Genomic DNA, 11,060 nt, shown 5'->3' on the forward strand with positions numbered 1-11,060 from the left:
TTGGGGGTCCAATGTATTGAAGCTTTGTGGTAGGGTTGATGGGTAAAAACTAAAAAGAGAGAGAACGTAGAAAGTCAGAGCACGCTCTCTAAATGCGAGGGAGATTGTAACCTGATGCGTGTCGTACTGAAATCCTAAAAAAAAATCCGGAAAAGGAAAACATATTCAAGTGTGTATATTTAAACTTTAGTGTATATGGGAGAAAAATGACCGCGTTTTAGAGGGATTGTCTCCTCTCTCTCTCTCTCTCTCTCCTTCTTCGGCTTCCCTTTCTCTGCACTCGATCTTCTCCTCTTGTTTCTTGTCTTTGTTTTCTTAATAATCTCTCTATTCTTATCTAAATCTTCGGCTTCCGGAGCCATAACCTTTTTTTTTTCCCTCTTCTTTTATATTTTTCTCCCCCAGTTCCCTCGAAATAAACTAAACCGCAAAACCAACAGGGCGCTGGTTTTTTTAATTTTGTTTCGGGTTTTTTATATTTTCCCTAGTTTTCTGTTTTCTTTTGATGTGGGCATGGCTGGTTTGGATTTAGGCACTGCTTCTCGTTACATTCATCAGCTTCACCGTTCGGACTTGCACCTCCAGAGGCCACAGGACTCTGACGAAGACAACAACACCAACAGGGGTGGGGCTCAGTACTCCGGCGACCATCAGGACGATGTGGCGCACCATGGCCTCGAGCTCGTCAGCGCTAACGCCGGTCCCGGAGACATCGTGGCGCGGAGGCCCAGGGGTCGGCCACCTGGCTCCAAGAACAGGCCCAAGCCTCCGGTGATCATCACCAGAGAGAGTGCAAACACGCTTCGAGCTCATATTCTAGAGGTGGGTAATGGATGTGATGTGTTCGACTGTGTTGCCACCTATGCCCGCCGGCGGCAGCGGGGGATCTGTGTTCTGAGTGGGAGTGGAACGGTGACGAATGTGAGCATCAGGCAGCCGGCGGCCGCTGGGGCGATACTGACGCTGCATGGAAGGTTTGAGATACTTTCGTTATCTGGATCCTTCTTGCCGCCGCCTGCGCCGCCTGGTGCAACTAGTTTAACCATTTTCTTGGCCGGAGGGCAAGGCCAAGTCGTCGGGGGTAGCGTGGTGGGTGAGCTGACTGCGGCGGGGCCGGTTATTGTGATCGCAGCATCGTTTACTAATGTGGCCTATGAGCGATTGCCGTTGGATGAGGAGGAGCCACTCCAGATGCAGCAGCAGGTACCACAGTCTTCAGGTGGCGGAGGCGGTGGTATCAATAACCCATTTCCCGATCCATCGGCAGGGCTTCCGTTCTTCAATTTGCCCCTGAATATGCCGAATTGTCAGTTACCTGTGGACGGATGGGCGGGGAACTCAGGAGCTAGGCCACCATTCTGATGAGAAATGGATGCTAATTATGTAAAGTGGATTTGGCACCACTCGGGTAAGATAGGGTTCTTGGATCACAAGGAAAGGTCAGCAAATTCATGGACTAATTCTCATCATCTTCACCATGTTTCTTCTTCTTCTTCTTCTTCTTCTTCTTTTTTGGGTTTTTTCTTCCTCCTCTCTTTTTGGGTTTCTTGTATCCTGATTTCTGGAAATAGTCTTCTTGTTGTTCTTCATCGAACCTTCTCTTCTTTATAAGAAATGGTTTGAGGATATTCAGCTTAATTTACTCAACACTTCTCTACATTCAGAATCTGATAGGCTTTCATAAGTAGATGATCATCAACTCCACAGGCAGCTCCAATTTATAGACCAAGTCACAAGTTTTCTCCTCTCTATCACAATGATTTGCAGTGGTTTTTCATTGCACAAAGTGTTTTGAGTAAATCAGTATGGGGCTAGTGTCCTTTTTGCATTGTTTTCAGGAAATAATAAGTACCAACAAAAATAAATTAAGTATAATGGAGAGAACAAGTTTTCTTTTTCAACTGGGGATTCCTCTTGTTTGATGGAGAGATTATGTGTTGGTGCCTTGCCAGCATAAAATACATTAATTTTCAAGCTGACTTTCTTGAATTGCTTCTTCTTTGGAATGTGCTCCTGCTATAGTTTTCTATTTTTCTCTACCAAACCTACATCTTTCCAATATCTAGCCCATCCAAATCTTTCAATAAATCTAGGCAAAGTTTGGCTAAAGAAAAACCCACGCAACTAGTCCTCAAAACATCAAGCTTTTCTCTCATTTTGAAAAAATTTCTGATGAAGGAATGTTTATTGATGTTTGTTCAAATATGTAGTGGGTCTTATGATTAGTTGAGTTCTAGAAGATGCATGAAGGGTTTCAGTGAAATCCTTAGAGAATTGTTTCGATTTTGCCTTTGTACCTGTCGTCTGTCCATGCAGGAGATGATATGGGACTTTGAAAACAATCATCTCCCTTAGAAATACTGTTGGTTGAGTTGAATATTGTCTAGAAAATCCAATGTGTATCTTGACCTAGCCAAGAAGCCTTCAAACTGCAACTCCAATTTCATGGTAATCTACTCAGCCTCCAATAATGACATTTGTTACCAATGGCTGTCCCGTTCAAGGAGAAGTTTGAATGGGCAGAATTTATGGCCATTCTCCACGGTTTCCCTCTGAATTTATCACATCAAGAAACTAGTATATCTACAAGGTCACACCTGTTTCTTCAATTTGTTGTAGGCATAACAAAATTATTTTGCTTCCTGAACCACTACTTGTAGGTATTTTCATGCTTAGGGCCTACATTAAATATCCTTTCTTTTATATAAATCTTCCTCGGAGAGGGGAAAAAAATGATCAGTTCATAGGCATCTTAACATACTAAAATATATATCCTTCTGCATGTAGGATAACAATTGAGTTCATAAACAGTATATATTGATTTTCTAACGATTGAAGTAGTTAGTTTAATTAATATTTTAGCACTATTGTCTCTTTGATCAAATGATAAGGGTACCCATTTTATGGATTTTTATACAAGAATATTAGTTCACTACAAGGAAAAAGGGAAAGGATAACAGAGAAATATAGTCGTCTGTCGTAACAGAGATTATAAAGTTAATTATGTTTGTTACTTCTAGTCATCTCATCGTAATGACATTAATCATTCATTGATGACTATTATTATCAAATTAGGTTATCAGAGTCAGTATAATTTTATAATGACTATTTTAAAAATGATCATCTATACTTATTATGATAATTTTTCTTTTGTGTTATATGAATTTATCGATCACCATGAAAAGTCATCATCAAATGTTTAATTTTAATTAGAAAAAAATGCTATTAAGGACCCGTTGCAATGGTATTAGGGACTAATTTTTGATTTTGGTAAATCACTCGTATTTAATTTAAATTTGAAAAAAGTATAGTATAATGAATAGATTAAAAATATCGAATATTGAAGAACTTTAAAAACGACAAAACATATAAGTAATTAATATTATTAATGTTGAATTTTAAGGTACAAAACTAATTGTTATAAGATTTTAACACTAATAAAACATATCTATAATAAAAAGATTGATATGTAAACAAATAAATCTTTTTAGCTCAGGGTTTTGCCCGATAAACAATCTACATTATACAATATATCAGACTTTCGACTTTCAATGATATTTAGAATTGGTTAAGAAATCTTTGCACTATTATCAATGATATAATGCAACTTGAAACATTATAGAGAAGAATAAACATTATCAATGATATAAAAGCAAACAATAAAAAACTCTTCAACTTGTCATTTTTAAAATGAGATGGACAAAACTTTAGTTGTGATCTTTAGTATGCTATAACCATTTCAAAGGCAATCTAACAAGAAGAAAATAAAAAATGGAAGTAGACATTCATAAAGTGTGGCAAGAACAATGCTACAAATCTAGAAGAGTCAAATTAGAATATATCAATTCTTCTTTTGTATCTAAAAAGAAGAACCTTTTAATTCATTCCAAACTCTAAAAATAAAATTCCCTGATATGCATGAAAATGAAAATTCATGGCATGAATTGTCAATTTCCAAAATGTTTAGAGGAAACCAAAACCTTGTGGACTGTTTAAAGCTTTATATTGGTGGAGAGCTATATTTATTAAATGAATAAAGTTTACATATCCTACCTCTCTCTAGAGATAAAAAAAATATTTTTGGATTGATTATGATAAAATGTGTACATAATTTAAAAACCAATAAATAAATAAATCAAAATAACAGCCTTGGGAACTCACATAATCCACAATCTCATCAAGCATTGCAGCTCCATCTGTCAATGCTAAGGTGAGATTTGGCAGTCTTATAACATTGTAAGCACTATGGCCATGCTACTTGAATTTTTTTGTTTTTTGACAAAGAATATTAACAAATTTTGTTGAAAGATGAACACAATAATCCTTCAAACAAAATTTTCTAGTGTTTGAGAAAAATTTCACCTCTAAATCATAGGATATAGCAATAACCTAATGTTTTATTTACAAATATGGTGACAACGGTAAATATTCAAGTCCTTAGTTATCTTCTATTAATAACCCAAGGAATAGAATTAGAAATGTTCCCTTTTTTATTATAGCAATATATTATTATTTTTAAGTTAGCTTCAATTTTTAGATTCAAATTCTCAAGTTCTTTATAACGATGTAGTCAATATCTCTTAAAGTTATAAATTCCGTAATAGTAATTGACGAAACTTGCAGATATAAGTTACGCATGCAAGCTTAGCATGGGACCCCTCATATTAGAGATGAAAAAAGAATTGCATCATGTTCTTAAATATTAAGGTGTCACGGTTTTAGCAAAGTTGTTGCGTTGGCACACATTAAAAAGCCAAATTTGTTTATGTTTGGTGTGTTTAGCAAAGTTGTCGCAGTGGCCACACATATTCAGGTGCCAATGTTGCAAATTTTGTACCAAGCACTAGAAAACTAGTATAATCTTATTCAATTGTTTCTTTTCTTGTTTGGAATTGATAATTCTACAATCCCAGGTTGCTCATAATTATGGATCCAACAAATGTAAGATTTGGAGACCTTCTTTTCTATTTATATAATGCATCAAGTTAAGATCTATGGTTCAGTCATATTAAGCAACTTAATCGAGTTTCATATTAAATTTTGTTAAATAAATATGAAAATTTTTATTATTATTTTTTATTTTTTGGACAATTCTCTCAAATCAAATGCTAATTTATGTCGAGAATCATGCCCATAAAAAATTTTTGGTTGAGAATTACACAAAAGAAACAATCGAATGAGTCCCATAAAAATATTTTTCACATGGTCACATCATATTTCATGCACATATTTGTGACCCGTATTTTTCACATTCATCTTCGTAGGATATAAATGAAAAAATTAGGCCAAAAATAATTTGGGGTCTAAGGCATAATGTAGAATAACTTATGTTGAATGCCCAATAATAAGTTTCAAGAGACGGCCTTTAAAAAATATATGAAAACTAAAAAATCGTAAGGAAAAATGACTTTAGACGACTGCTTTCAAGAATATAAATTGTACTTTAGAGAATTAAATAAAAGAAAAGAAAAATGACTCTACTCCCCAGGTTGACTTTCATAACTCCTAAGAAATCAAAATGGCTTGCAGAGTTGGTATGACTAGCTTGCACTTGCAGTTGCTCAAGGGGAGAAGATCTCCAGTATGTCCAATCACTCTCATGTCGGTAGGTGAAAAGGAAGACGTAGCCTTATGGTAACTCAGCAGCCTACATGTCCGAAAACATAAGCCGATATCATTTTTTCTTGTTTTGCTTCAACCCTGGTGGATAAGAAAACTGCCTCCACTCCTACCATGCCTCTTTCTGTGTGTGTCTGTGGCTTTCTCTCAGACACACGCAATGGGGAAGAAGTGTCTCCTCAGCCCCATCACCTTCCAGGCTCTACTCATTCCTCAGAGAGTGAAAAAAGGTGTTCAAACTTCAAAACTATGAACCGAAGCCCCCACACCCACACCCACACACTGCCACACGTTCATTTTCCTCCCCCAGGCCTTGGATTCTGACCACCTAAACTGCACATTTTTCTATGTCAGGCAGCATAGCTACCTTGCTCTCAACTGGACATTTTTGGACCTCGAAAACGTCCGACGTTGAGGGAGACTAGCGGAGTAAGGAGAGAGATAGACAGTGAGGGAGAGTTGTTGTCTTCTTGATTAGGACCCGCACAACTGCACATCCAGGAGGGGCAAGTTTAATGATATCTCAAATTTCAATAAATAAAAAAAAAATCTAAGTAGTCAATAACCATGTCAGAACAACAATTAGAAAATAATTTTGGTAATTCTGAAAAAAAAAAAGACAATAAGAATTTAAAGATATTCGGCACAATTTTATTAAAAAAAATTCCATAAATCTCAATAAAAAATTACAAATATGTTTTATTAGTTTTTAAAATTAAAAAATAGTGGAAAAACTTTCTAAAGGGTTTTAAAAATATTAATAGCAAATCTTATTAAAAAATTCATTAACTTTTGTTATTCTTACAAACTTGAAATTATTTTGAACTAATTATTAAGGAAAATAAAATTTTATTGAAAATTTTTTAGGGTTTTAAGGAAAAGATAAAATAGATTAAAAAAATCTAAAATGGAATGGGAAAGATGAGGACTTGTATGATAAGGTTTAGGTGAGAACTCTGGAGAATTGTTTTTTGGGTAGTGTTTTAGATTGGTTATAAATTAAGGGGGGCTCGTATCTTCAAAGGGAATCTCATACCTAATGACCTGCTCCGAATTTTCAGGGGGGGCAACCCCCTGGGCCTATTCTCCCTCCGCCACTGACAACCCTACCAGGTGTAGCTGTGATGAGTGGATTTTGTAGATCATTTATTCACATTTCGTAAGTTGAGTTTGGAAACATGGATGATGATGAATGTGGGGTGTGGGGATGCATGGATGAACATGAATTCACACTATATCAAGTATGGAAATGGAAATGGGAAATGCGAAAAAGCAAAATATTATATGGCAAGAATCGGTGGTACATGTGATGTCAATGTGGTTACCCTAATTTCGTCTGGTCTCTCTTTCAACAAAATCTTGAGCACCCTGTCATGATCGAGTGGTTAATCCTTTCTAATTATCTTTTGATTTTAATAATTTTTATATGAATCAAAAGATAAAAGTAGATGAAACTCGAAAGACACAGAATTTTCCAACTTACGAAAAACCCCATTTAACAAATTTCAAAAGTGGAGAGGCTTGACATTATTAGTGTAAGTATATTTTGAATTTTCCATTTACAAATTATTTTCGAAACTTGTTCTTCTTAGTTTGGGCAATACTTAAAACACACTAGAATGCCACCAAAGAATGAAGCTTGTTCTTCTTGGCCAAGGGTGATTCTTAAAACCCACCAGAACATCATCAAAGAATAAGGCAATTCTTAAGTGTTAGGAATTTTAGTTATTCAATATATATATAAATAATATTATTCACTTCTTGATAACTCTGAAGTCGAATTTTATTTTAACTCATATATTTTTTCATTTAGTTTCTTACTTGTACATTGATATTTTGCTCTTGAGAGTAAAAACAAATTTATGTTGGACTTTTTATCATGGTGACAATATTTTCAAAGGTCTACTTGCGACAGTGGGAAAATATTTGTCTTTAAGACAGTGTTTTTAGTGGTATGCCTAGCCTATTATTTTTTCGTTCTCTTATTTCTTTTGCAACTCAAATACCTTTTGGATAATTTCCAATACTAGGAACTAAAAGAGGAGTAATATTATAAAGAAAATTAACCATTTGTATGTAAAATCTCAAAATGTGTCTATCACATCCTTAATTTCTCTTTTCTTAGATCCAAGTTGTCGAAAGTGTCTTGGTACACATACTTGAAGAGGTTCTTTGTGTTGATAGTCTCACAATACCTTAAGATAGTTTTGTATGCTTATAATGTGTGGAGATTACTCACTGGAATCACCTACAAAACATCCATAACTCAAGAACTTTTATGAAACTATTTCTTATCAAATGATAAGAGAGAAAAGGAAAGAAAGATACTTATACGAAGGTATAGAAGAGAGATTTTTCACCCTCAAAAAACTCTTTTTTGTTAGGATAAAGATTAGATGGTAAGAAAGTCTCCATCTAATACCATTCCTTGCTTGGGCCATTCAACTCTATGGACACTCCATTCGGGTCACTCATAACCCCAAAAATCCAACATCTTCTACTTGCCCGGAGTGAGCATATGCATCTTTCACCATCTTATTAATTGTTCCATTAATATTTAGTTAATAAATTGTGCATCCATCAAGCCACATGTGAAAAGAAATTGGGAACAGTAATTTTATCTTGACCTATATAGAGCATCCCCTATAGTGTCTCTTTATACCTTGGACTCATTTGGTCATATCTTATTTTAAGGGATATATTGAAGCCAATCTAGGAGCCTTTCTATCTAGTATTCATGTCCACAGTTATACCACAAACACTTATCAATAATGAACATAAAACATAAATGTGTTACCAAATAGTCTTCCCATCACTCTCATACCTCTTGGTTTTGGTTTAGTTGCTTTCTCAACATTGCTCTTTTAGATTGAATCAAATATATATAATCATAAGAAACATGCTAGAGTAGCATACATCATATCTTCACTTCATGGTACAGTTAAAAGTCACATTGGGCATAATAATAATAATAATAATAATAATAAAAGATCATCCAAAGTATGATGATTTATAAGGACTCACTCAATGAAGAAGTAGGGATTCATTCTTCCACTTCTTTGTCTTGGTTTCCAAGCACATGATGTATGAAATGCATGTTATGGTGAAATTCTCTTTAAAGAGTGTATATCTTTCCTCAAAATTAACACCACATAGATCTTAAATGTTCCATATATTTGCTAATCCCAGTGCCATATTAAGATTTCTCATCTGGTTATTCTACAAGTTATTGATTAGAGACAAAATATGAGCTCTAATGACATACAAGAGTTGTCCAATACAAATGCCTAAATCATTTTACTTGAATTAAATTGATGCTAAGACCCTAGCATTGGTGCTAACATATATTTTGAGTTTACCTTCATAGGGAAATGAGAAAGAATGATGTAGAGGGAAATCCTACCTTTAACCAAGGAAGATGAGGAAAGATTAAGTGAACAAAGATGAGAAATGAAACTTGTGGAAAATTTAAGAGCAAAGGAAAACCAAAAGAACAAGCCATGAGCATGAGACTTGAGTGACAAGTCACATGAAGTTGATTGGAACATACGAGATCATATGGAAATGAGTTTAAGCAAAAATCAAGAGGATAAACAAGATAATAGAAATTAAATGAAGCCAATCATGACTTTGTGCCATATTTTGGAGTACCTTGTGGAGACATTTTGGAGCAAGCAATGTATCATTTCGAAGCTTGAGAAGTTAGAAATCTAACACTTCAAAAGGTTTGTGAATCGAAGTTGAAAAGGAGTAATGACTAATTGAAGTAATCAAGTACTTTAGGGGCAAGAGGTCAAGTCAAATTTTTTTTATAAGAAAGTTAAAAATTTGGACCACAAGGAGTTTGACAACTTTTCCAAGTCGAATTTTTTTGACTTGCCACACTACTCATGAGTTTTTTTTTCTACCCATATAACTAAATAGAGTGGTAAAAGCCTAAATGTTTGGACCTAAACCTAGGTTTTAAATTCTTTCATCTATTTTGGTATTTCGATAATGAAATAAAATAATAGAAGTTAGGAATATCAAATCATTTGGTCCTATCCAATGACTTATAAAGCATTCCCTATTTTTATAACTTATGCTCATTTAGTCATCTTATTTTAGCATATCCAATCATTTTGAGTGATATTTTGGAGCCAATCTAGGAGCTCTTCTATCTAGTATTTATGTCCACGGTTATATCATAGACACTTGTTGATAGTGAACATGAAACATGAATGTGTTATCAAATAGTCTTTGTATCCCTGTCACACCTTTTGGTCTTGGTTTGATTACTTTCTCAACATTGCCTCTTTAAATTGAATCAAACATGACCATAAGAACATACTAGAGTAGCATACATCATACCTCCACTTCATTGTACAGTTAAAAGTCACATTGGGCATAACAAAAAGAAAAAGGATCATCCAAAGTATAATGATTTATAAGAACTCACATAATGAAGAAGTAGAGATTCATTCTTCTACTTTCCTATCTTTAATGCCAAGAACATGATGTATGAAATACATGCTATAATGGAGTTCTCTTTAAAGAGTGTATATCTCTCCTTAAACACTACATAGATTTTAGTCTAATCACCACAAGGTACATAGATTTTAGTCTAATCACCACAAGGAGCTTGACCTAAATCCTCCATATATTTGCTAATCCTAATGTCATATATATTAAGATTTCATGTTTGACTATTCAACACGTTATTTATTAGAGCTAAAATATGTGTTCCAATAACACGTATGTGGTATGAGTTGTGCAATACAAATGCCTAAATCATTCAACTTAGATTAAATTGATGCCAAAACCTTAACAATGATGCTAACATCAATTATGAGTTTCACTTCATACGGAAAAGAGAAAAAATGATGTAAAGGGAACCCTTGCCTTCAAACAAGGAAGAAGAGGATGGGTTGAATTCACAAAGACAAGAAATGAAACTTGAGTGACAAGGCTTACTAACCTGACTTTAACTTCATAGGGAAAAAGGAAAAAAATGATGCAAGGGGAACCCCTACCTTCAGCCAAGGAAGAAGAGAAAGGGTTAAGCAAGCAAAGATAAGAAGTGAAACTTATGGAATACATGGGCATGAGACTTGAGTGACAAGGCTTACTAACCTGAGTGGAGAAGACAAAATAACGTGGAAACAAGGTTAAGAAAAAATCAAGTGGAGAAGCAAGATATAGTAGAAATTGAATGAAGACAATCTTAACTTTGTGTTATATTTTGGAGTACCCTAAAGCCATTTTGGGGCAAACCATATATCATTTTGAAGCTCAAGAAGTCATGAATCCAACACTTTAAATGGTTCCCAAATTGGAGTTGAAACAAAGGAGTTATATCCAATTGAAGCAGGTAATGATGGGATAGAAGATCAAGTTGAAAATTTCAACCATAAGGAATTTGATAATTTTCCAAGATTTTTTTTTTTTGACTTAACATATAA

At 34.5% G+C, this 11,060-nt stretch overlaps 1 protein-coding gene across 1 annotated transcript; it reads left to right on the forward strand.

Moving 5' to 3' along the window:
- The first annotated feature begins 216 nt into the window (after nucleotides 1-216).
- LOC100262516 (AT-hook motif nuclear-localized protein 23) lies at nucleotides 217-1,657 on the forward strand. The gene has a single exon (XM_002281375.4). The coding sequence runs from the start codon at nucleotides 514-516 to the stop codon at nucleotides 1,360-1,362; it is 849 nt and encodes a 282-aa protein (XP_002281411.1). The 5' UTR covers nucleotides 217-513; the 3' UTR covers nucleotides 1,363-1,657.
- Nucleotides 1,658-11,060: the final 9,403 nt, after the last annotated feature.

Source organism: Vitis vinifera, chromosome 2 (genome assembly GCF_030704535.1).
Source record: "Vitis vinifera cultivar Pinot Noir 40024 chromosome 2, ASM3070453v1".
NCBI lineage: Eukaryota > Viridiplantae > Streptophyta > Magnoliopsida > Vitales > Vitaceae > Vitis > Vitis vinifera.

What these genes read in the sequence shown, in the direction of transcription:
- LOC100262516 (XM_002281375.4), top strand. Translation starts at nt 514, where the DNA reads ATGGCTGGTTTGGATTTAGGCACTGCTTCTCGTTACATTCATCAGCTT.